At 37.7% G+C, this 27,642-nt stretch overlaps 1 protein-coding gene across 3 annotated transcripts; it reads right to left on the reverse strand.

Moving 5' to 3' along the window:
* Positions 1 to 467: 467 nt before the first annotated feature.
* On the reverse strand, positions 468 to 27,154 carry PLGRKT (plasminogen receptor with a C-terminal lysine). Of its 3 annotated transcripts, XM_064642845.1 has the most exons (5): positions 27,011 to 27,154; positions 7,595 to 7,725; positions 6,536 to 6,645; positions 2,747 to 2,826; positions 2,180 to 2,300 (listed from the first exon to the last, which is right to left on the reverse strand). In XM_064642845.1, the coding sequence occupies exons 1-4, from the start codon at positions 27,077 to 27,079 to the stop codon at positions 2,747 to 2,749; spliced, it is 390 nt and encodes a 129-aa protein (XP_064498915.1). In that variant the 5' UTR covers positions 27,080 to 27,154; the 3' UTR covers positions 2,180 to 2,300. The 3 variants fall into 3 exon arrangements, with proteins under 3 accessions (XP_064498914.1, XP_064498916.1, XP_064498915.1); XM_064642844.1 differs by lacking the exon at positions 2,747 to 2,826 and having other exon boundaries at positions 468 to 2,300; positions 27,011 to 27,153; XM_064642846.1 differs by lacking the exons at positions 2,747 to 2,826; positions 27,011 to 27,154 and adding an exon at positions 13,133 to 13,162 and having other exon boundaries at positions 468 to 2,300.
* Positions 27,155 to 27,642: the final 488 nt, after the last annotated feature.

The following is a 27,642-nucleotide window of genomic DNA, read 5'->3' on the forward strand; positions in this document are numbered from 1 at the left end:
TAGAGCCTGCATTTTTTCCCTTACAAATTTGGTAACTTTCACTGATACTTACTGTGTAATGCTGAATTAAACTTGCCCCATTTCTGTCACTTTTTAGTGTGGAGTCTTGCAATGGATTAACACTACTGATCTAGGTTCAAAATTTGGGGGAAAAAAAAAAATCAAATTTGGCTAGGATGGAGTAATAAATAGTGACTTCATTATCTCCTAGAACTGCTGTCTAGGCCATTATTTTGCTTAGCCTTCTTCCTTTAACACCACCTTTTGATCCAGCACCATAGCCAGAAATATGTCACAAACACACAGATATTGATTCCTAATTCACAGTGCATATAATTAGGGTATTTCCTAATTTTCTAGAATTTGTAAGTAAAACTCTTGTATGGGCTATTAAAACTGCTCTCTTGTGGAAATGTCTTTCATAGCTTTAAAAGATGAGTTAAAAGGCACAGACAGAGACATACAAATACCAAAACAAGATGGTTTAATTGTTTTACTTTCTTGAAAGAAAGAGTATCAATAGATGACAGAGATCAAAATGAAACAGATCTTCTTCAAAATTAAAGCTGGCGGACTTCAGAACTTGGAGGAAACACAGCAGATGATCTATTATTCAAAGCAAAACAAATAACTAGAGTGCTTATGTTCTATGAGTAGCACATAATACAGCAGCAATTGGTGAGGGATTATAAGACAGGGAAAAATGTGAAGTAGTCTTGAGCTGTGTTTTGTGAGCTCACAGAACATGTATAGCACCACAGGCTGAGTTGAGGCACACCTTCCTAGACAATACCACTGCCTTAAATCTTGAACAGCTGAAGTGCAGACCAAGCTATTATAACCAAACAAGCCATTATAACCCATTTTATTCCACTGCATATTAAAATACATCACATTTGAAATGTTACAGATTGTATGTTGTTAACATGCAAATGACAGAATCCATTACAGAAGTGACTGAATGCAGAAGTGAATGCACTTTCAGAAATCAAACTTACACAGCCACACAAACTGTGCAATTAACTTCTACATTGAGAAGCTTTTTGTTCATTATATATTTACCTGTCTTATTGTAAAAATATTCTAATTTTAGTCAAGTAGTCTTCAAAATCATACTTGGGGCATTATGTCTAGCTGGACTTTAAGTCAATAATTTGTCAGTACAGACTTAGGCCTAATTTTTGAGCATTTGTTTTTCATTCCACAATTAGACTAATGCTAGAAGAATTTCCATCCAAGACACAAAATCATCTGTTTTTAAACAAGATTTGTAATACAGAAAGATGCATTTTTTCCAAGTGTGATATCAGAACATTAAAATATACTAAAACTATATTCTTAGTATATACCATGCTAAAGTAAAGGCATGCAAAAAATCCCTCAGTTTCTCAGTACTTGTAAGGCCACTTGGATCTACTCATTACAAAACCACACATTAATAATTTTGCTTGCTGTTAGCCTAAGTTAATATTCATCTTAGCAGTGAAACTCTGATTTCATGTAAACAAATTATCCTGAGTTTCAAAATGTCAAACAAGCATGAAAAAGATTCAGGAAATAACTACATAATTTGTTTTCTCTTTTTGAGAAACTATCTCTGCTCATACTTTTAACACAGTTTCCCCTAAAACACACAGTTAGCAAGTGACGTGTTTACTTCTGAACCTGCTTCTGATAAAAGCTGTTTATTCCAGAATTTGAAGCAGAGATGGTGAGTTTAGTGCCTAAAGAACAGCTAATAAAAAGTGTCATATTTTTCAAAGAAATTGAATGTTCCTGACTTCAAATTGAGCTGTGCATCTTGAAATGTATTTGAAAATTATGACCATATTTATAAAAATTTATAACTACCAATTAACTTATCTTTATTGATGATACTGAGTTTAGTCAGTACCAGACATTTTTACTACAGGTGAAAGTTATTTTCAGACTCTGAACAGACAATGGAAATTCAATATTTCATTATAAACAAGAAAAATATACTACAGCAACAATGGATATGTTGAAGAGATACATATAATTTGAAAACCATTGCTCTAGAAAGTACTGATTTAAAAAATGAATTAAATTTTGATTGTATAAAAGCTCATAATTTTCTCAAATTTTTCATTATTAATTTATGTCCAAATCCAGTATTAAAATCACATTTCAGATATACAACTTTAATGAAACTTTAACATCTTATTTTTCTCTGAAGAATTTCGCCTGAGATCTGATTTTCTCCAGATCTTCAAAAGTGACAGGTCCTTTTGGCAATTCTAACAAAGTACTCTGTGTGTCAAGTATGTTCTCTGCTTCACCTTAAAAAAACCAAAACAAACAAAACCAAAAAAGTTGAGTAAATTTTGTCAATCTTACAGTGAGAAAGCAAAGGAAGGAAAAAAAATTAAGAAACTGATTTAGCTATTCTTGTTTGGACCAGAAAAACAACATAGCAGATCACAGCTATATATTTTACAAACAAAACAAACTGATGTCAATATAACAGTAAGGTTGTCTCTAAGGAATTGTGGACAGGTGGGATAATTAGGAGTCTGAGACAGACATGTACATAAAGGCATACGTAAGCTTTAACAAGTAAATCTGTACAATACTGTAGGTATGCCATATTTGGGCACAACTTCTCTTCTTGTCTCAGGCCTCGGCTAAAAGGTGTCAGGGTAAAGCCAGAAAGTGGGCAGCACAGGACTTGCAGAAGCATTGGTCAAAGCACACTGCTCACAAAAAGATTTGCCAAGACAGTTACCTAAACATGCAGTCTTAACAGCATAGTAGGGAAAAGCTGTAGGGTGCAGAACGCTCTCAGTAAGGCTGGAATGAAAACATCTAGGACAGAGAATCCAAAAAACAAAGACACAGATAGAACATCACATATAAGTTGTGGTGATCTTATTGTATGTAAGAAATTATGAAGATTAGGCAAAGAATATATTTGTTTTGACTGATGCCCATTTGGTACAATGCCAACGATCTTGTTTACCTATGGCTTAACTCCTTGCTTTGATGATCCTTGCAGCAGTGATTTGAAATTGTATTTATATTCAATAAGCCTGACTGAATATTGCAATGCAGTCAAGATTGTGGCCATTCTTCAAAACAGGTCTGAATGCCAAAATCTTCCAACTGCAGTTTCAATAGTACTGCAGCACCTGGGACCTCTGCACATCAGTAATATCCAACACTGGTTACCACTCCCAGTAACTTGTAATAACACAACGTCAGTCAGTTGCATATAGCATCTGATTATGAAACAGCAAGAGACCTTAGGTGACAGAGAGATGTAGATAGGCATAGCTCTATGCCTGCCACTCACATCCACTAGACCACATTGCCCAGCCACCATCCTTCTCACATGGCTCAGGATATGAGGACAGAGCTACCTAAATCTTGGAAAAGGTAGCCAGAGTTCCACTGCTTAGTGAAGTTCTGTTCGGTTGGAGGCTGGCTATATAATCTCTCCCCTCCTCTAATCATTTGTCTGAAAAACACAAGCAGTTTGTGCCTGGACTGGGAGGAAAAACAAAACAGCAAGGCCAAGAACACAGATAGCAGGTCCATGACTGATTCTGTTGTGTCCTCAGACATCAGAAAAGATAGTGCATCTAGGGGCTGTTCTGTAACCCTGCCATCCCCCAAAGATTCTGATATATGACTGTGGCACACTTTGGGCTTTTCAACAGCACTAGGAGAACTCAAAACAAGTGTTTCCCCCTATGTCCTCGGGTTTTGGGCTTTAATTAGCCCAAGCTGTAAAGCAGGAAAAAAATACCCCTTTGATCTCACCGTGGAAGAATACTACGTGGACACGTAGGCTAAAGACAGAAGAAAAAATTAACTGTAAGGAATATCAGAGACAAAATGCCTGGTAAAAGAGAAACAAAGAAACCTTCCAGGGGTGTAAAATGATTCCAAAGGATGAAGGACAGCAGATATAGATTATGTGATCAAGGTGGTTCAAATACAAAGTTCACTGTGCAGCACAAAAAACCCTGCTAAAGATTAGCTTAGGACAGGGAATTGGCTGAGGCTGAAGACAGGCATACCGCGGGGGAAAGACACCAGTTAAAGGAGGAACAATAGAGAGAATACATTCATTATTACACCAGAAGGATGAAGCATGGCATACACAAAGAGAACAGATGGACAAGCAGAGAAGTGGTTTAGAAGGTACAGGACTGGACAAAGCGATCAGCTGAGTATTGAAAGCAAGGATTATGGCTGCAGGTCAATTCTGTCATAAAACCTTCTCTTCAACTACGTAATTTTAATCTTAAAGTATAAATGAACTCCTGATTTCCAAACCAGATTCATTTAGGCTAGTCCACTTCCTTTTATTCTACGATTGATATTGGTAATTAGTTTAATTTCCTTCTCTTACTTTCTTTTATTCTATCTTGTAAGTAGGATCTGTAGATCCAAATCTCTCATGTCTCTTTACAAGGCTAAATAAACCAATCACTTTGTTTTCTCTTGCAAGGTAGCTTGGCATTCCATAATAATTTCAGCTCTTCAGTATAATTTCAGATTCTTTTTATGGAAGTGGTCCAAATTACATGTAAATTTCCACAGAAGGTGTTTTCCTGCATCAATACCATCTCATCTGTGCTCTGTTTGTACTAAGGTTGTGGAATATCCATCCCTGGAGGTATTAAAAGCCTTCTGGACATTTTCCTGGGCAATTGGATGTAGATGATCCTCCTTGAGCATGGGGGTCGGACCAGACAACCTCCAGAGGTCCCTTCCAACCTCAACCATGCTGTGATACTAGGAAACCTCACTTGATGTTTCTAGACTTTGCTCAACTCTCGATTTCATAACACTACTGGTTTATACTCATTCTGTGATCTTTTAATGCATTCAAGTTTTTTAATAATTTTCTTTTCTTTCGTTTCCAGCTGGTAAACACTGATGGTAGAAATCCCTATTAGTTTCTAGCTTCTTGTTGACCTTATCAAATGGAATCCTATTTTATTGTCTCATTTCTTCAGGCCACTCAGTTCTTCTTGTACTACAGTTTATTTCATCTCTGTTGATGAAACTAATCAAGTTTGTCACCCACACATTTGATTAGTATAATATACTCATAATTTAAAATACAAACCAAAAGCAGATCCAGACCAAATCTTGAGGAATATTGTTAGTAACCCTGCTAAAGCCTAACCTTCCTTTTTAAACACAAACCTTTGACATCTTCTCTTTACTCCCATGCTTACCTGTCTACTAATTTCCATGTCCTTCACATAACTTAATCTTCACGTGATACCACACCAAATGCTTTCATGAGTTTATAGTAGATCTACCATAGTTCTTTTGAAAAAAAAAAAATCTTCCTGGAAAAGATATAATAAGTTTGGCATACTTAATTTTAGCTTATTCTCCATTTGGCTCCATAGTTTTTCTCCAAAACCTTTTCACAAGCCTTGCATGCTGCTGAAGTTCCCCTAATGGATCTGAAGTGATGAAGATGACTTTTCCTATTTGGAAAGCAATAGGATACCACATTGCCCCTCTTCAACCTATATAGGAGCACATGGTGCATTGTAAACACATTACATACAAATCCTAAATTCCAAGTGCTCCTTCTGCACTGTGTGTGCTACTCTCCTTTTCAACACTGATTTCCAAGAGCCAACCAATGTTTCCTACCTGTGCTTAGCTGCCTCTTCATATTAAAATCCAAAGAAATTTATTTAGTGAGGTTGAGGAAATGTTCACAGATATACGTTCCTGTGTCACCTAAATATATTTGCACCTGTATGAAGAAGGAACTACCACAGATTTTGTCGAATTAACCGACCATTATTTTCAATGAGGCATACAGAGTTAGGAAACCTAGCTGTTAGATCTGAAGGCTAAAGACCAAGAGCTGAAACGGATTTTTATTTTGTTTTAGTATACTCATGCCAGTAACAGATAAGAAAATCAAGGTAACTAAGATGATTTGTGAAGGTGACAAACCATGGACCAGTACTGTCTTCACTTACAATGAACACTCACTGAGCATGTCTGCTTCACTAGGAATCAGAGTAACTAAATCGGTGGCAACTATGAGGCAAGATCCCACTTTCTGGGACTCACCTTTCTTAACCTTGGCAGGACATTGCAAAAAGATGATCAGCTGATCATCATTACAGTGTAAGGACATGATTCCTGTCTGTATCCCTTTATCTATTCTTATAATCCTTAACCCCTGCCAAAACAGCAGCATCAGAGTGGAATACAGAAGGAAATCACTAGGTCTGTCATTTCTCGCAATTATGCGATGCTTACTACAGCTGTATTTATAGCCTTAGAGTTCAAATTTTTTGAAACAAGAGGAGAAAACAGTCTTAACTGAAGGGAAAGGCTGTAAAAGTAGAGTGAGTACTCTTTACTGGAAAATATCTGATTTTAACAGAGAAGAGAAAAAAATGAGAGATAAGAGTTTTGTCAAAAAAAAAAAAATCTATTACAAGTTTTCTCCCAGTCATTTTAAAAACACTTAGCAGGTTATCTGAAGCTTGGTTCTATGTGTGAACAGCACACACTTACATACCTTTGACCCTTTGCAACAGTGTCCCATAGCCCATATCACAATTATAGGCAAATACAAAGCCTAATGGAACTATTGGCATTAAAAATGCTGGGTTCTTCTTTTTCATTGCTCTGTGTTTAAAATAAAAAAAAAGATAAATATTATTTAGGATATTCAACATATCAGCACTGTTAGTATAGGTTTATCTTGACTGTCTAGGACTTTGGTATCCTCCTACAATCTCTAATCAAAGAACAAGTCTTAATTTCCTCAGAAGCATTTGTCTTCTGGTTGCCTTCTTGCTCAACCCAAGGATATTTAAAAAAATGCTTAAAGTGAGTTTTGAATATACCTAACAAAAATGGGATTATCTAACTCATGTGGCTTGCATGTGCACATGCATATACCCAGCCACATGTAATATGTAACAGTGTAGATAACTGTGCTCAGTTCCAAATGCATCTGAGTCAAAGAGAATGCATAATGCATAAGGTGCATTTAATCTGTACTATGTACACAAAGCCATAAATATTTCCTACATTCCCTCTAATCATGTTACATCACAAGCAAAATGTTACCAAACAAAAGTAAGGTAAGGCACGTTCTTCCCTATGCAATACAGCTTTACTAGCCAGGTGGGGTTTTTTCCCAGTTGATTCAAATTTAAGTAAGTAGACTTCAGAATACGTCCACTTGTTCACTGCATTAAAAAACATAAATAAAAAATTTGTTGCTCATTAATAGTGCATTAAATCACAGTACAGACAAGAAAATAGCTTGGCTTTAAAAAAATCTCTCCTCTTCCACACACAACTTTTACTTTTCACTGAACTTTTGCTGCTTCAGATGTATTATTTTATTGTCAGCTCACGTCTCTGCTTTTAAGTAAGTCTTCAGTACAGACATAACCACAACACATCCAGAAGCAGACAGAATTCAGAGTCCCTTTGTCATGTGATCAACTTCTGAGCAATTACTGGATAAAAATAACTACTTGTTGTAATGCAAAAGGAAAATCCAGCAATATAGAAATACACATGTAATATATTTATATTTTCTGTTAGGAAATAAACTTCTTACCCAGCTGTTAAAACTACAGCAGAAAGTCCAAAAAACGTCCCAAAATATTTGAGAAATTCCCGTGTCGAAGCAATCTGCATGGCTGCTTGTCTCTCTCTCATCAGGTTCTGCAGCACCAGTTGCCTTTCCAGCTAAAGATGAGAGAGAGGTTAAATAAAGTTGTCATCTATTTATTTTAAAGACTGAGTCAATCTCTCACCCAGAAATCCAAAACACTAACTGATATGGCAGTCATTCGTTGTTTTTGATTGCAAATGGTCTTCTTCAGTAACAACTCAGCATAGTTTATACCAAGAAATCAATTAGCAAATGCTTTAATGCAGAATCTCTCTAATGCTGCTTCTCAAAGTTTAAAAAAAAAAGCAAAATACCAGTCTGATGTTTTGAGACCTCCACAAGTCTCAGCAGTACTCCCTAGTTTAAGGTTCTCTGACCTTTGCATTTACAAGGTGATCCATACTGTAACCATCTAGTTGCTTTCCAATTCATTCTAATTAACTTTAATTTAGGTGATAGTAACTTCAGAGTCACTCTTGACATCTCTTTGCTCTTTGAGGATTTCTCTTCCTCAAGATGCACCATAAGGCATAATAACTCTTCTGCAACACCACAGTTTACAGATATAGAAAAAACATTGTGAAGATTCCAGATCTTTTAAAGATACTGGAATACATATCAGAAGTCCATGAAAAATACTTCTGTAACTAAAACTAAAAACAGTAATGGAAAAAGTACAATCTAGACAGTATATTCACACATTAAAATAGAACTTTCTATGGTACACCAGAATAAAAAAGAGAACTTTCTAAGGTGCACAAGAATAAAAAAACAGATTATTCTATTTTTTTCCCATTACATGCCCCATCTAAACATACCAATACATTTCCACTAAGTAAAGGTAAATTCAGAATTTCTTAAAAGTTCCTCTTGACTGTACAGAACACCAAAAAGAACAGTAGTATTTCCTTCTTACAGTGATGCAAAAACAAGAACTGTGACAAAAATAAACAGTCTTAAACCAGAGTAGAGAAGTTAGTTAACACAATAAGAAATCTCTTCTTCACAGTAATATTTATAATTCATCTTTTGAGGAAAAAAACAGAGTATCTGGATTGCTATGTCTAGCCTAGCTAACCAAGTTGCATGAAAAGTCCAACAAGGTACAGGAAACAGAATACCAGCTGCCTAAAAAAGTGTATTCTAGGGAAGAAAGAACAAAGAACGAGTTCAGAAAATTCTCTTCTAATGAATCTGTAAAAGTAATTAAATATGTTCTTTTTTCCTGCTTTCTAATTCAAGAATAATTTAAAGGATTTGTAATTACTTAAGGTTTCCACCCATTTATTCATCTCCATTACTATTGATTTAGCCCAAACAGAACAATATCTGTTAAATTGTTACTAATTATTTCTTCAGACCATGTTGGTCTTGCTATCTTATTTACCAGTTCATTCAGTACCTAGATAGGTAGAATTAATTTTTGAGACAGCATAATGAAAAAAGGACATATCTAATTACATATAATTGTACACAGTAGGAAAAACAACATTCACTGTAGACTCACAGTACTGTTTCATCTGTTTCTCTTTCCTCAAGACTTACATTGCAATTGTTGTTCTCGCAAAAAAAATATCAACTGGCTTTATCTTCCTGATAGCCATAATTTTCAGACAGTCTTTTTTTTTCATAAGAAGTAATTATATAATGGCTAACAGGACACTTAATAAAATATCAAAATAATTAGATTTTATTTTGTCACTACGAGATACTTGGAAATTCTAAAATAAACAAGCACACTGCCCATTTTTGTTTCCCAATATCCTAAGCCTGGTAAATTGCTGAGGGCTGACATGATAAGATAAAATAATGACATGTAATATCAATTTAATGACTCTATTTTCCTCTTCGGTGTGATTATAGGTGTAGTTTGCACATTTGTGAAAAGTATTAAGGGATCCTTTGTTTGCCTGTCAGGACAGATAAGAAGCCTAGGCTTCCAAGATGCAAAATAAGCTTCAATTTGAAGAAGCACATGGTAAGGAAGTGGGACAAGGGTATGCTGATGAAATATGGCTCTTGCTGAAAGAAAACAATGGAGAAGAAGAAAAACAGACGGTTTAATATGCACAGGGCTTAGAAAAATGTAAGTATGGCATAAAAAGAAGGCTGTAAGTTTAAACTTAAGAGTAAACAAAAGGATCCTAACATGACTTCTCTAAAAACAAAACACACACACACACACAAACCAAACAAACCAAAAACAAAACAAAAAAAACACCAAAAAGCCCCTTAAAAATGTTATACTTGGACAGCTCTTTAAAACCCAAGTGCTGAAAGAAAAAGATAAGTCACAGACACTAAAGTAAAACAAACACTAAAGTCTAACAAACACCTTTCTGTAGAGACTGTCATATCAAATTTCAGAAGCCCAAGTGTACTTTCATGTATATCTACAAGTAGTTTATATAAACAACCTAGTATAAATGAAAACAACTTGTTTTGTATATTAAAGACAGCAGCTACTGTGGTGGAGTACTGATGCACAGAAGGCAGTAAAAAGTAGATCTAGTGACATTTAGCTGAAAGAATAATTCTTGCTATTACTGAAGTTTCATGATGTTACAATGAAGAGTTTACAAGATCTATTTTGTCCATAAACTTACAATGTAGTATCAAGAAAGCCCTAGTATGTGTTTGGGGATGCTAAGTAATCTATAATACTGATGCAGAGGTTTGTTTTTAAACCAATTTTTATTTACTCATAAGTTATATTGAGAAAATCTAGTAACAATACACAAACATGCTCCAAAATCTCTCTGAGTCTATGCAATACCATGTCAAACCCAGGATTACCTCTCTCAAAGGCCAGAAATTCCCTTTGTTCTATCCTCCTTTATTCTGAAAAAATCTTCATTCATGTTTTCCATTTCCAAGATCAGTTTTGTCACTTGGCATAGTTTCACCTTGCAAAACAAAAGACTATAGTGCTGTAGCTGTTAGGATTGCAACAGGACTCTGCATAACCAAGAGGCTTAATCTTAGTGTTCCAAGGCAATTCCACACTGACTTCACTGCATTTCAAGCTCTCCTTAAGGGAAAGGGAAAGCTGAGCAACAGTTATGGCCAAAGTTGTCCTGTTACATATTTCTTCATCAGGCAATTTAAACTTACTGGAATAACTGCAGGAAAACTAGTTTGGAGAAACCTGAGCTCTTTTCAGGGAGCACTGTAGTCATGGTGCTGCACAGCAGGAAACACCCCTCTGGCATACTCTGACAGAGGAGACAAAAGGCAGGGCAACTGCCTACCCTGTGCCATCAAAGACTGCTTTAGCTGCATCCAGACCTGACGTCTGATCACCTAAATAGGTTTATGAGCAATTACCCTAAAAGTGCATATGCATTTACATGAAATCTGGATGCTCTAAGTGTCAAAATTAAGCACCTACATGGGCACTCAGGCAACTCCTCTGTATCTCGGTCTTTCAAAAATTTAAAAAATTCAGGCGCAATATCCTTGTGCTTATTCATTTAACATGCCAATCTTAAATGAAGCATCTTGAGCTTGGATAGTTTTGAATAATCAAGATACCCTGATATGCTGACCTTACACTGGCAAACAACTATCAGTAGATCTTAAGGCAAAACTATTGCATTAAGATTACAGTAACCTTAAGGAAATTAGGATTTGAAAACATATCTAATATAAGGAAAGACTCAGGAGTCCACCACAAAAGATGATTTTAAATTAGATGAAAGAAAACCAAATCATGTTTGACTGCAGTTCAAATCAATATCCCATTTTCAGCTGTTAATTTCTTAGTAATTGTGTTTTATTTTCCTCCACATGTGTCCTATTGAAAATGCCAGTCACACTTGGATAGTGAAAGACTTTTGATCTATTAACATGCAGATTTTATGATAAAGGCCAAGTCTTACTTCCTTAGGACTTACTTTACAATGATGTTTAAGATTACTTCTTTTCCCATTTTGGCAGAGCAGAAGTAAGAATTAAAAAGTATTAATTTTAATTGCAAACCATAACGTCACATGTAGAACTTTATAGGTAATAAGACAAAAAAAAAGTATATTATTCGGACTTAGCAGAGGTGTGCTATAATTTATTTAGAATAATCTTACTGACAGGAAAAGCTGATTATTGAGGAAACAAACCAGAGGCACACATCATACATATGAAAAACAGTTCACCATCCAAGTGCCATGTCTTAGGGAATAAATTCTATTTCATTTTAAATACATAAATCTCCCATCTATACAGCCATAAAAACTTCAGTAGGGATGATTTACATCACTATGCTTGTATAAAAACTATAGATAAAGGGTCTGAAGTACAGATTTACCATAGGAGGAAGAGATGCTGTAGCTTTCCTACCCAAGTTGCTGTGCATAGCACAAGAGAACTGAAACTCCGATGTGAATGCATGGCTACACATCCAAGCATGCTTTTCTATTACCGTTAAGAAATCGTATCCTATAACCATCAGACCATGTTTTAGAGACACAGTTAATATAATAATATAAAAAAAGAATTTACGTAGAATTCTGGGAGTTCAATTCCATAACAATTCCATAACAAACAGATTTTTTAAGTGACAGTAGCAACTTATAAATTGGTAAAAAATATTGATTGCATAATTTTAAAATTTAAGTTTAGTATTTCAAAATGGTTATTAGTAGTAAGTAACATTTTATATTTTATAACACTCTCAGGAGGACTCAATTAGAAATAACTTTCCCATTTTTCTTTAAATACAGCTAGTAGTTTCTCAACACTGTGTGAGACACTGTAAGGCTGAGAAAACTGGGATTTGAAGTCTGTCACATACAAACTCATACAGTAAAAGGAAATCAATGTTACAAAATGAATCATGACAGATGAAGAGAAGTGAGGCGGAGAGGGAAAAGGTCAGTTACTGTGAAACTGATAATGCTAATAAACTAGTCAGTGGTAACCATCCTTATCATTTCTATTCTTCAGACTGCCACGATGATGTCAAACCACATAAAAGAGCATTTATACCATCATTTCATTGATTAAAATCCAGCGGGAGAAAATTCTCATCTGAAATAATTTAATCAACTTTGACAACTTGAAAAAAAAAATCCAGTCCTCTCTAGACTACACACCACATCTTCACTGGTAGATAGACTGGAAATTTGTCATACTTTAGACTCTTAGCTTTTTTTCTCTCTTTCTTCTGCCTTTCTATTTCATGTTCAGATGCTGTAGGTGGAAATGCTACTTTGGTTTTGTACCCCTAAATGAGATGCAAGGTGATGTAAAAAGGCTCAACAGAAATGGAAAGTAGAGCCAGTGCAAAATGCTCTTTTCTTCATTGTCCCCGTGTATTAAACAGAATTTTTTTGGTGTATTTTGTACAAGTTGAGACGTATCTAGGGGGACAAAGACATAGTAACCAGTCCTTTTCAATTTGCAACCCTATATATTTAATGGCTCTCCTGGGAGAAATGCTCTTTCCCCCAACCTGTTAAAAACAGTGGGTAGGACAAACCTTACCTTGAGATCAGTCATGCCAGTAACCTATATAGAGAATGGTATTTCATGACAGCCTGGAAAACAGATATTCAGACAGGAAAGGAATTATCTACCTTATAAGAAATGATCAGCTGAACACCATCACTGCTTAAGGTCTGAAACTCAGTATCTAAACCTAGGAAAAGTGAAACTTGAAGAAACTGTTGGCATACCCTTACATTCATATTAAAAGAGTCTCTAGTTTTGTCACAGGCTAACACATCTGTTATAGAGTGCATAATACAAGGTTATTTTCACTTACAGTTTTTCAGTGGTCAGAGATTCTGAAAGTGTTCTTTAAACAACTACTAACTTCTGAGCACTCAGAGCTGCAATGAAAAATATGGCTTAAGTTTTCAAAAAATGTGAAAATCACACATACAAAAATCTGCAAATCACTTACAAAACACATGAAAGTTGGTGTGCAGGTAGTAGAGTTACATAACTGCACAAACCCCTTGCAGCAGCAATGCACCTGGCATTTCACAGTCAGACAAGAGATTAAAGGCTTATGTGACCTATCCTGGGTGTCATCCTTCCTAATCAATGGGCAAAACCAGAAGGTGCTGCAAATGGTTGGTTGGTAAAAACAAATGGAAAACAGAACAGTGATACCTATGTTTGCACCTCCATTGTAAGCCACCATATTGCAATTCAGAGATGATAACCTGTAATAATTATGTGGTGTCTGCTTGGTTCTATGACCAGCACGCACATAGATGTGTCAGGAAATGGGCCTCTAGATCAAATGGTTAAAATAAATAAGACCTAAATGCTTTAAGCTGGTTTGCAAAGCTTGTTTGCAAATATTTTTCCCATCAAGTACACAGAGCAATTAAAATTATTAGCACTGCAAGAAAATACACTCCTTAAACAGAAAACTAATTTTTTAAACCTTCCCTGCAAAGATAGATTGAAAATTATTTACAAACATAGTGCTATCACAAAAAGAGTCTCACAGTATTAGCTACAAGTCAGAATGTAAACTGTACTGAAAAAGTCACACAGAATCACAGAATATTCTGAGTTGGAAGGGATCACAAAGATCAAGTCCAGCTCCTCAGTGAATGGCCTATATGGGGATCGAACCTGTGACCTTCATGTTTATCAGCATCATACCCTTTATATTCCTGCTGTTGTCAGTAACTTACTGGAATTACATGCCATATGAAAAGAAAATAGTATCAAAAGCACCTATCAAAATCCATGTGCCATTTTGAGGTGTGAAGAGGAGAGATTTGATCCAATAGACAAAAGCATGAAAGTAACATTTCTTGGCAGTAACCAAGCATTCCTGTGATTCTGCTGTATAGCCTTTAAGCAATGGACATGCAGCAGAGTGAAGAAGGGTGTCCATCCCCTGCATTTAATAAAGTTACCTATAAGAGTAAGCAAAGTTTTAAGGTACTATTAACAGTGTTCAGAATTCTCAAGGGTTTTATACAAGCTCTATAAAGACAAACCAAAGTCACTGGACAGCCAGTTACATAAAAAACAGGTATCCATGTGGTAGAAATAGTAAAATAGATCAAGAAGTGTAAGACAAAGAGTTAACATTACAATGTCAAGTAATTTTGAAATCTGACTAATAATGGAATAAGAACTATTCAACTTGTTATTTCTATCCCCCACTAATGCCTCTATGTATGTTCCTTGTATGCCTCATATGCCTCAAAAGCCTGGGGTTTTTTGAAAAACAAACAAACAAAAAAGGACTTCTACCACTACATAAAAAATGAAACGCACAAGAAATAACTGTAAAATTATACTGTGGAGTGAAAAGCTGTCATAATATCAATAAAATCTGTAAATACAACATTTCTTCCTCTCCGTTTCAGATTCTGACTTGCAAAATTACTGCGTCTCTCTTTACACCATTTTTATTACGGAATTAAAATAAGTTAAGTTTTCTTGACATATCCATTGTACCTCCTGGGCATTTATGAGTTCTACTCAACACAGAGCTTTCCCCCTTCCCCCCCCTTTTATTTTTTTTTAAACTCAGCATTCAGGAAACAGTATTTCATAGAAAACAAGTAAAAGGCCAAATTTCACTTCAATGGACTCCACAGAAGACTGAAATGGTAGGTTTGCTCTGCTAAGGAGGAAGGAATTATAGAAAATTCATAGTGTTACAGGAGTAATGCTATGAGATTCAGAAGACGTTTTCTCTTTGCAGTCAATTAAATTCCCCCAACAAACTGAGACCAAACATGTCAGGGTAAGCTGAGGGTGCACCTCCAAACAAGACCAAAGTTGCAAGTTGCATTCACAACCGTATGTACTAGTCACAGATACTCTCCAGCAAAAGGACTGCTACAATTGCACAAATTGAATTAATATTTGTCTCACTACTAGTGCAGCACCCAGTCTGTTTTGCATCTTCTGCTGGTAGTCATTGCATGTTAGAAATAGCTATTAAAAGCTGTTCTTTGTAAACCACAGTATTTATTTCTTTACAGTGATCAGGCAGAGTATACAGTTTCTCAGCTAATACCAACCAAACTGTTTTTTTTCCTGCAGGATAGATGGTTCTAATCTTCCTCAGTACAGATAGCATTCATCTTGTCCTGTTCCATTTGATGCACAGAAACTAATAAAGATATAGAATTGTCACCAGAGAGCATTTATTTCCCGAATTAAGCCCAGATCACCTAAGGGACAAAACAATTTTTGTAATGCTTCAAGACAAATGCATTAGAGATGTCATAAGCGCTACTAGTATCTTGTCTATAGAAAACAAATCTAGCTGTTTCCCTCCCCACAGGGAAAAAGATGGTAGTAGTCAGGAAAGGCAAAGCTTGCTTACATTTTACTTCACAAGAAAAAAAGGGAACAATTGTTTTCGTTTCAATAGAACTTTTAAAAAAATCCTTTTGACTATATCTCAGTGAAAACTTTAGAGAGGAAAAGGTTAGGGACTTACAAAACCCTGCAGAAAATGACTCAGTGTCTGAGACATTAAGAAAAATTAAATTTTTCAGGTATCGTCATGGAGGTGGTTGATCTTTTACTAAAAAAGATAAGGTGACAAATCTGTAAATGGAGAAAATGTCATCACACAAAATTTTCCTCAGGCACAGGAAGGACTCAATAGAAATCAGCCTATGCAGAAGACTGTGTCAGTACTTTCTTTTTTTGTCAATGAAAGTGAAAAACCATGAAAAAAGTTTACTTGTTCAGAAACTCCTTGGCATATTAACATTAGCCATTCTTCCTGCCAAGAGTCAAAACATAGCACACATATGCCTTTCAAACACCACTTCATTTTAAGATCAACTGATAAACAATCAGTACTATTTTGACTGAGTAATGAGTTAATTGAATTTAATAAGAAAAAACAACAGAATTCCAAAATTGTATTTGTAAATATAATCATCTTCAAAAAAAAAGAGGTCATCTTCCCCTGCCCTTACTAATGCTTTCTTATACTCTCTTTTCCATTCCTAATTTTAGCTCATTACTCAAAAAGCATCCTAAGATAAAAGGCTGGGACAAGTGTAAGATACTAAGTCCCCAGCAAGAACAAATTATAAGCTTATGAGGTGCAAGGCCAGATATACCTATTATGCACCGTTGCCTATTACTTCAGGCATTATCCAATTCACCAAGACATTCAGAATATTAAACCAAGCCTCTAATATAATATTTTACAAAAACAACATTTCACTGAATTACGGACAGATTTTTTTTTTTAAAAAACACATGAGTGTCTGAATATAAATTGAAATGTTATAGTCCTTTTCCATCACTTATGATAGGTCTCACTTTATTTTTTTACTGTTATTATTTCTTTAATTCAGAAAGAAATCCCAATATAATTTGGTCATAGGATATGGCCAATTAATAAGCATGCTACAGGATACTTCTATACTTTCATTTCAGATTTAAGGACAAATTGTTGAACATGAAGAGAAAACTGCCTTGTTACTTTCATTTATTACCATTCAATACAAAACGCTTAAGGCAATACAATCCTGGCAGGAAAGGAATACAATCATGCTATGGTTTGCCTCTAACCAAGAACCAACAATGTAAAGGAAAGAAAATATATGATATTAAGTTGTATTTATCCATATTTTCAGTAAGTTTTTGATAGTTTTTTCTAGATACTGATACTTTTGTTACACATCTTTTGTAACATCAAATTACAGTCACATGAAATTAATATTTATACATTAACATATATGACGAAATAACATTTCAAAGCATTTTGTTATGAAACTGAGAGCTTTAGAGCCATTTGTGGATATGGAAAATATTCAACTGCTGCTTTTTGAATGCCTGTCTCATAGCTTCTACATACAGTGTAAAATGCACACATTTCTCCATAGGCAAGAGCTGGAGAACAGATAAAAGCACAGAACACTTGAAAGTCATGTTCAGAAGTAGAAATCTTGTGATTTATAATTTGAATGAATAAGATATTTTTTCTGCTAGAGCCAAATATGTTTCTGGCATTTCTGTGTTGTGTCAAAAGAATTTTTCTTACAGAAGAAACTGCTATTTTATTTTTCATCTCTGAAAAGGCAGACTATGCATTATTGCACTGAGTTTCCCTAGCTATGGTTTATACTATCTGCCCAGTTACTCAACAATTTTTACTAATTAGGGAAAAATGCCTCTAGTTTGTATTTCCCTTATTAATTTGCACCACTGCCCAAATTAGCTGTTTAGCAAGAAAAAAAAAAAAAGACCACTTAGGGGAAAAAAAAAAAAAAAAAAAAAAAAAAGAGAAAGAAAGCATAAAAGTATCCATTTAGGTACAGAGCTGCAGAGGATCTTTCACACCAGTATCTGGCCCTCATTGGAATAGGATAATGTAGTTTTCTCATGGCTCAAAATAAACCTAGATCATGTTTAGGACCCAAAAAGAAGGAAAATATTTCAAAAACAAGGAAAAGTTGGCAAGTTTTCAAGGAAAAAAAAAGTACTTGCACTGCATTGTCCAAAATAGAAAAAGAGCCCCTTACTTTTTCAGCTTTACTTGATCTTGACTTTTCTTCTTACCAAGGAATATAGAACCTTTTCCATGTCCACACAGGGAGCATACAGGGGACAAGTCTATAAACTCTCAAAGACTAACTACTATGAAAGCAGATGTATGGCTTTTTCCTGATATTGGATCTGCTATCCAACATTACCTGGGGAGAAGAATGCACTTTAGAGTCTGACATAATAAAATAGGAAGAGAGTAGGATGGCAACAGAATGTGAATGAAACTATCCAGACATTCATATTGCATACAGGTTAAAATAAAACATTTTTATGATTGGTAAATACAAGATCTGTCAGAACTATATTATTTTCCTAGCCTGTTTATTTTCTCAAAGGTTAAGTAACTCCCACCAAAGATTAATTTGAAGGAATATCTATGACTCCTGAAAGCAATTATGCTTTCCTACTGAGAAGATTATCCTTTTGTCTGATAAGGAATCCTCTTGCTGGGGAAAAAAAAATCAACCCAAAAGTCTAAAAAAACCCCCCTTGAAAAAAATGCTAAGCAGTGTAGGAGAAACTTAACTGTGAATACAGCAATATATATTTCAAAAGTCATATATATTTCAAAAGTTATATATATATAACAAAAAGTCCTTCTACAGATACATCAATAGCAAAAGGAGGGGCAAGGAAAATCTCCACTCTTTACTGGACATGGGCGGGAATATAGTTATCAAAGATGAGGAAAAGGCTGAGGTATTTAACACCTTCTTTGTCCCAGCTTTCAACAGTAAGACAGGTTGTCCTGAGGACAGCTGGCTTCTGGAGCTTGTAGAAAGAGACAAGAATCTGAACAGCCCCCCTGTAATCCAGAAGGAAACAGTTACTGACCTACTGAGCTGCTTGGATCCCCACAAGTCTATGGGACCAGATGGGATCCACCCAAGGGTGATGAGGGAACTGGCAGAAGAGCTCGCCAAGCTGCTCTCCATCATTTACCAGCAGTCCTGGCTCACTGGGGAGGTCCCAGATGATTGGAAGTTGGCAAATGTCACACCCATCCACAAAAAGGGCCAGAAGGAGGACCCTGGAAACTACAGGCCCGTCAGCCTGACCTCAGTGCCTGGCGAGGTTATGGAGCAGATCATCCTAAGTGCAATCACAGAATACCTACAGGATGGACAAGAGATCAGACCCAGCCAGCACAGGTTTAGGAGGGCAGGTCCTGTCTGACCAACTTGATCTCCTTTTATTATCAGGTGACCCACCTGGTCATTGAGGGGAAGGCTGTGGATGTGTCTACCTGGACTTCAGCAAAGCCTTTGACACCGTCTCCCACAGCATTCTCCTGAAAAAGCTGCAGCCCACAGCTTGGACGGGGCACTCTGTGCTGGGTTAGGAACTGGCTGATGGCTGGGCCCAGAGAGTGGTGGTGAATGGAGCTGCATCCAGTTGGCAGCTGCTCACTAGTGGTGTCCCCCAGGGATCAGTGTTGGGCCCAGTTCTGTTTAATATCTTTACTGATGATTTAGATGAGGGGATTGAGTCCATCATCAGCAAATTTGCAGATGACACTAAGCTGGGAGGGATTGTCGATCAGCTAGAAAGCAGGAGGGCTCTGCGGAGGGACCTGGATAGGTTGGAGAGTTGGGCTGATTCCAACGGGATGAGGTTCAACAAGGCCAAGTGCCGGGTCCTGCCCTTTGGCCACAACAACCCCCTGCAGCACTACAGGCTGGGGACAGAGTGGCTGGAGAGCAGCCAGGCAGAGAGGGACCTGGGAGTTTGGATTGACAAGAAGCTGAACCATGAGCCAGCAGTGTGCCCAGGTGGCCAAGAAGGCCAATGGCATCCTGGCCTGGATCAGGAACAGTGTGGCCAGCAGGACCAGGGAAGTGATTCTTCCCCTGTACTCAGTGCTGGTGAGGCCACACCTGGAGTACTGTGTCCAGTTCTGGGCCCCTCAGTTCAGGAAGGATACTGAGGTGCTGAAGCAGGTCCAGAGGAGGGCAACTAGGCTGGTGAAGGGACTGGAGCACAAGTCCTATGAGGAGAGGCTGAGGGAGCTGGGATTGTTCAGCCTGGAGAAGAGGAGGCTCAGGGGAGACCTCCTCACTCTCTACAACTCCCTGAAAGGAGGTTGTAGTCAGGTGGGGGTTGGTCTCTTTTCCCAGGCAACTATCAGCAAGACAAGAGGGCATGGTCTCAAGTTGTGCCAGGGGAAGTTTAGGTTAGATATTAGAATTTCTTTACAGAGAGGGTGGTCAGACATTGGAATGGGCTGCCCAGGGAAGTGGTGGATTCTCTGTCCCTGGAGGTTTTTAAGATGAGACTGGATGTGGCACTTAGTGCCATGGTCTAGTAACCACAGCGGTAGTGGATCAAGGGCTGGACTTGATGACCTCGAAGGTCCCTTCCAACCCAGCTGAATCTATGATTCTATGAAAACTTTCAAAATATACAGGAGATTGCACAATTCTTTTCAGGTAAATTATTCCCACATGCAAGATTTTTGCTTTAGTTTTGCAATCCGACATGCAGGGCACACTGAGGCTTTAATTATCAATTCCCTTCCTTGTGATGTTACTTCTGCACCATTATCACTCACACATACCTAAAGTCTATCTGGCCACTGTCAGTTAAAAGTTAGACCAGGTCACACCTCGTTTCAACAGACACTGCTGCGTGTGTGGTGCTCAGCAGGAGTGCAGACATCAAGAAGTAACTCTTCATAATCCCTAGTCTGTGAAGAAACAGATGTGAGGAAATACTACCTCATAGGATCTACAAAATACAGTGGGCTGTGTCTGCTTCCATGGGGGTCAGAGCATCATAAAATAACTGGGGTTGAACCTCAGCAGCTCCTGTTCAGAACAGGGTCAGCTATGTGATCAGACCAGGCTGCTGAGGGCTTTATCCTATCAGGTCTTGAAAACCTTCAAAGATAGAGGCTCCACTGGGCCTCTGCTCCACTGCTGGATCATCCTTGCAGGGGAAAAGGCTTCTCCCTACATTCAGGCCGAATTGCTTCCCCTATCCTGCTTCAATGTATACCCATTACCTCTTGGCTTCCTGCAATCCACCACTGTGAACACCCTGGCTCTGCTTTCTTGATAACCTACTCACAGTTGCTGGGGGGCTGCTATTGGATCCTGCACCCCAGAAGGCATCCTTCTCCAGTCTAAGTAAGTACAGCTCACTTGGCCTCCTTTCAAGAAGTGCTCCAGTCCTTGAGCATCTTGATGGTCTGCTGCAAAGGTGCTCTTTTTCATCTACATTTTTCTTGCACTGCGGGAGGAGAATGGGGGGAAAACCTGGACGCAGTATTTAAATGCATTTAACAAAGCACTGAGCAGAAGACAACAGTAATTTTTGCCAACCTACTGGGTTCACTACTGCTTATAAAACCTACGTTGGTCCTTCTGACTTTCTCTTCCATCAGGGCACAGTGCTGACTTACACTCTGGTTGCTGTCTTCCAGTGTCCCCTTCAGCTCTACAGAATTGCTCCCCAGTTGTCAGCTCCCAGCCTGTGTTGTTGCCAGGGACACTCAGCTGACACTTAGATCATGTCAGCTTTCCTAAACTACTTTATCCTCCAGACCTGCCTCCAGTTCCCTCAATAAGACAAAATCTGCTCTCCCCGTGTTCAGCACCTGCAACTGATCTTGCTATAACGAAGTCTGCCTTTGATATTACACCCCCAAATGAGTTCTTCCCTATTTTTAAGTAACAAATTCTGCTGTGCATGAGCCCTGGATGGCCCACCTAGTACCTACCTGTGTCAAACAGTTATTGCTGATATTTTGCAGAAATATACTCAATTGCTTATATCCTATTTATGGCACTTCCAGCAGATGTTAGGGAGCCTACGGTCTCATGAGAATCAGTCAGTAATCCAGAGGCTTTCTGCAGTTGTTTAAAGGCTTCATATACTCTGTCACTCCAATCAGTGATCTGCAGCATATTCCCACCACAGTGTCATGTTTTGTGGCTTCTTCTTTGACTTTAACCCACAAGCTACACCTTAACATCATATGTATCCCTACTCCTTTTCTTTCCTACCTGTCTTTCCTGAAGAGCTTGTATTTCTCCATTATAGATTTCCAGTTGCATGAGCTGTCCTATCACATCTGTCATTCCCATGACGTTGCAGTTTTGTGACTAGAAACAGCTCTTTTTTTTCTTGCTGGTTTCTCAGGCTGTATACATGTATGTCTGAGCACATACAGGCCTCTTGCCTCCAGAACCATCACCACTGCAGAAACTCCCAGCACATTGTCTCATAAAAGCTTTTGCAAGGACCAGGTCTAGACTTGTTTACTTAACATCTGCTACAACAGCAAAAGGCTCCTACTGTGCTGCTGTAGTAGGAACAATTTTTTTTTAGGATGGCAGAATGTTTTTTTGGAGAAAACACAAAGGGTTTTAATTTTATGATTTTCTGGGTTTTGGGGCGCTTTTTTCAAAAGCAGAGTAAAATTCTCTGTAATAGCTTAGAGAATTCCTTATGCTCTAAACTATTGGAGAAAGAAGTTAATTGTTTAGAACTTGTTTGGTATCACATTTAGCAATTCAATAAAGCTAAGAATTGATCTTTTCCATGTGGCTTAGTCTCTGGATACACCATTGTCACTTTTTTGAGCTGACTTGCCCCATTTACTTCATTTCACTAGCCAGGCCGCTATACAACACACTTTTCCATCTCTGACCAACATCAGTGTTTTTCTCTCTTCTCACTGGTTTTTTTGGTTTTTTTTTTTTTTACAGTTTTCCCAGAAATATATCTAGGAGAAAACTTCAATAGCTAGACAACATCAAGAGAAGGACTTAATCCCTTAAGTATGAATGTTATATGTAAAAATACCACAAACAAATCAGTCAGATACTGCCTTCCAATTTTGGTCATCTCATGTTAGAAAAAAAAAAGAACTATAAACTAGTCATCGATTCAGATCTCATTATTAATGATGTTGCAAGCTAATATATGAAAGAGTAAAAAGGTTAGTCATTCAAGGATTCAGTGTATCACCCATTATTTGTGGAGTTCCAATGAAAAACACCTTTTAGGTAAAGATATAACAGGAAACAGTTATGATAGATTTTAAATGTGTGCTGGTTTTGGCTGGGGTAGAGTTAACTTTCTTCACAGTGGCTGGAATGGGGCTGTGTTTTGAATTCGTGCGGAACACCAAGTTGATAATATAGAGATGTTTCTGTTATTGCTGAGCAGTGCTTGCACAGAGCCAAGGCCTTTTCTGCTTTTCATGCTGCCACACTGGCGAGGAAGTTGGGGGTGCATGGGAGGCTGGGAGAAGACACAGCTGGGACAGGTGACCCACACTGACCAAAGGGATATTCCAGACCATATGACATCATGCTCAGTACATAAAGTGGGGGGGAAGAAGGAGGAAGAGGGGGATGTTTGGAATTTGATTCTAGGAATCATGGCTAGGCTTCGCGAATGAAGATTTGGGAAGGCTCTATCCACATTTGTTACAGGCACGCTGGTGGCTTATGAGGCCAATACGTGACAGACATATCCGACTGCAGATTCTAAGAATACATAAAGCAAAACTTACTAACTTTGCACTAGAGAAGCTATAACTGCTGTGTGTGACCTGGAGCAGAGACCTCCTCTAACCCATTCAGCTGCACTAAAAGTGCTTAGCAAGGCCATATAGTAGGCTTCAGCTGTAGATCTGATATATTAAGTGTTTGGAAAGAATTTGCAAGCTACACTTTAAGGAGCAGGCTCATGATAAAAATGAAGCCTCAACAAACTTCTACCATAAACAGTCTCCACTTGACACAGACTGGTATTTCATTCTGGAGCCATACCAAGACAATACAAACAATTGGCAAGTCCTTCAACATCAAGGCAAACAGTTGAGTTTTTATTACTCTTCCAAAAACGCATTAAGGTACAATTTACAAGGCCACAATCTCTTCTTTTCAGAGTTATCTTAAGAAAGCTGTAGAGAAAAAAAAATATGCACACAACTTTAAAACATCTTTTAACATTTTCTTATTCTGAAGTAGTCAATCTGGTCTGGCTGTCCAGCACACACCTGAGTGACTGTAAAGTGACTGAGCTTTAGCATGCACCAAGGTTTGGGATTTGGAGGTCTTTATCAACTTCTGTCATGATACTGCCTTCCTATTTTTGCAATAGTCTCTTTCCAACCTACAATCCTCCACAGGGCATAAGTCAATCACTAAACAGCTCTGTATCTTCTCTCTATTCAGAGGAGAGCATGCACCTATTTTTTTTTACTTAAAAAAAAAAGTATTCTGTCATGGAAATGGATAGCACAAAAATCATGTTCCAAGCACTTTATAGTAATTTTATGACTCCTCCTCATCTAAAAAGAGCAGGAGAAGCCTTCACAGGTGACCAACACCTGCTGTGTTTTGTTACAGGTCAACCCAAAGACTTACTAGTCTATTTCTCAGCAGTGTCATACCACCACTGTTAGTAGGGAAGGCATTCTAGGAGAAACAATCTTGATGACTTCTTGACCCACATGAATTGGCTTTGGAGTAGCAATTGTAACCTATTCCTTCAACATTTTAATCATAGGCACTCTGAAAGAACACTCAGAAGTCATATATATCTGTATCTATCTCTATATAGTTTTAAATTCTGTAACTGAATCCTAACATCTAAAATGACAGTGTTTGAATTCCTGAGTGGTTAATAGGAAGTGTGAAATTTTGCTCCTTCCCTAGAAAAGCAGGATGTGTGGTGAATAACAGACAAGGTGAAAAGACCTGTCCCCTCTAAACAAGCTCTAGTTTATTTCATGAGCTCTGTGGGTGCTCTTAACACAAATGCAGAAATTTCATGTAGTTCTTTTGTTGATGTGCTGTGTTCTGTACTTTCCATTCTGGTTAGACTTTTATTCCTTGCCATTTTTTTAAACAATCCAAATGTACACCTTGAGAAAGCTATTTCAATAACTGTTTACTAAGAAAGCCATTTTAAGATGTAAAAGGTAACCTGAAAAAAGCTACATATTTGAAGCTGGCAACTAGGAATGCAGGCATGTTTGTGGCTAATTATTCTTTCCTCAGTATGGATTAGAACTATTTAAATATAACTTTTAAAAAAATATTTCTAGACGGTGACATTCCTTGACCAACAGGGTGTTTTCTTAATAGGAAACTGACTGACTTCACACACTGTGATGCTTGCTAAAGACCTTATTGTGCTGAGACCAGCTGAAATTTGATTAGTGCATAATACAAGTACGTCGTCTTCAAATAATAGAAAAAATACTAAACTAACATTTTATACTCTATATGTAGTGTTACAGTGATAAGAAGCAAAAGGTAGAAGGTCATGGCACAGTGCAGATTAAAATTTAGTCATGCCCTTGCCCGCACTGCATCTTTTACACCTGACATAACTGGGCACATTATGCACTTTTAAAAGATGGGGGGTTTCTAACATGGCAGGTATTTCTGCAAATACAGCAGGAATAAGATATGATCAGGTGTTTGTAGTGTTAGAAAGAAATGTACTATTGTCAAAAAGAAGAAATACAACAAAGCAACTTGCAAAAATTTTATATGCAATTGTGAAAGGGCTTTTCTGTTACTGCCCTCAAAGTTTATTTTTTATAAATGCCTGAGCATTTGGGTTAAAACTAGAGCTATTAGGCATCTGGCATCAAGCTAAAGGCTGCCATTCAAAGTCTGCAGCAGCCTACAAATGCTAGCCTGAATCCAAGCTGTTTCCTCAGCTCTGTCTTCCTTTCTGCACAACAGAGAAGCAGATTGCTTTAAGTTCATTATCAATTTGTCAAATTGAAAACCTTCCTGTCATCTGCATTTCCAAAAACTCTGGGGACGGGAGGAGCACTTCTGTGCATGGGGGAAAAAATAAAAAGGCTTGTACACAAATTTGTGGTTGCATCTGAGAAACATATAACCCAGCAAATGATGTCTACAAACCTTGCAAAACATTGCTTTTCTTTAAACAGTGAAGAGCTATCCAGTATTTTATTATATAATCTTTCCTTATGCTATCTTTCTTCTTCTTAGACATTTCCAGGCTCACCTCCAGAGTTCACTTTACATGTGATCCTACAAAACCTACCATCTGCATGCTGCTTTGAAAACTAGAATATGACATCTAGCGGCAATTTAATAAATTGGAAGTTCATCCATCACCAAAGGGACAAATTCGAGCTAAATCCTTCAGACTGCATTCCAGCATTTACTATATAAATGTTACAAATAAGTTACAAATCACAAGATACCTATTAACTAATCAGAAAGCTATGACTAGTCAGTGCAACTTTCTGAACCTTAGTCGAATTGGTCATCCTTCTTCTCTGCTGATATTTTATTATTTTATGACAGGGAATAAAACATCCCCTATGCTCCATTTAGTGTGAGGCTTCTAGAACAACAAACAGCTCCCGTTAGCCAACTGAACCTAAAGAAAGAGCTGTCTGATTTTTTTTCATAGTGGAAGAGTTGAAACATGTATTTTAAGAGTATAGTATCTATGTTTTAGTAACCACACTGTTACTGATTCACTTTAACATCTACATGTTGCTTAAAACTGAGTAGCCCAGCTGTGCTTCAGCGTAAGCACAATTTCAGTGTAAGTGTACTTTTCAAAGTAAGTTTCCAAAACTGTGTTTTTAGGATGTGGTTACCATAAGGATAGTTTCCACTTCTACAATTTGTTAACAGAGACTGCTGAGGAAGTTGTTGGATCCAGAGAACAGGCGTTTTACACACCTGAACCTGCTGCATTAGGTAACCACACCGGAACTGGAGCACCCTGAACCCTGGCAGGAGAACAAAGCTCAGCCGGCGAGGCTGCAAGCCCGGCTCTGCGCAGGCAGCGAGCCGCGGTGACCTTCCTGACCTTCCCCCGCACCGCCGCCGGCCTCTCTGTTACCTGCAGCCGCATAAACTCCTGCTGCCCCTTCAGGCTGTCGTTCATGGCCTTCGAGAAGATGAACCCCATGGTGCCCTGGAGCGGAACAGACACCGCACAAATGACGCCAGTGTGTCGGGAAAGGCGAGGGAGGCGGGGGAAAGACTCTCCCGGGAGGAGCCTTCCCCAGGTCCCGCCCTGCGGGCACCGGGCCCTTTTTTTTTTTTCCTTCCTTTTTTTTTTTTTTTCGTGTGTACACAGACTGTCTCAAGAAAGTGGAGGAGTTCTTTCCACATAAATGTACGCACAGGCTCTGACAGGCTCACAACGCGGGAGTGATGCATCCGGGTACTAAGTATAAATCAGCAAGGAGAGGAATTGAAAATGCCTTTGGCATGCTTCTTATCTTGCTCTGCCTTTCATCATGTGTCAGATTGTTTTCATGGCATCATCATCCATAACTAAAGGCTGGTTTTGATATCCAAAAAAATTAAATTTTCATAATGTAAAAGTGCTGAGTCAGAAATTATGCTCTGTCAATTGACTCTAAAGCAGTGATACAAATAAGGGATAGAATTTGCAGAATTCTTTTGGCACTAAAGAGTGTTGTATTAAGGTTTCAAACACGAATCTATGAAGACATATGGAACCTC

Source organism: Pseudopipra pipra, chromosome Z, assembly GCF_036250125.1.
Source record: "Pseudopipra pipra isolate bDixPip1 chromosome Z, bDixPip1.hap1, whole genome shotgun sequence".
NCBI lineage: Eukaryota > Metazoa > Chordata > Aves > Passeriformes > Pipridae > Pseudopipra > Pseudopipra pipra.

What these genes read in the sequence shown, in the direction of transcription:
- PLGRKT (XM_064642844.1), bottom strand. Translation starts at nt 27,079, where the DNA reads ATGGGGTTCATCTTCTCGAAGGCCATGAACGACAGCCTGAAGGGGCAG. An exon ending in GCTGTAGTTTTAACAGCTGG is followed by an intron (nt 6,646 to 7,594) that starts GTAAGAAGTTTA and finishes TTTTAAACACAG; the next exon opens with AGCAATGAAAAAGAAGAACC. An exon ending in ACTGTTGCAAAGGGTCAAAG is followed by an intron (nt 2,301 to 6,535) that starts GTATGTAAGTGT and finishes GGTTTTTTTAAG; the next exon opens with GTGAAGCAGAGAACATACTT.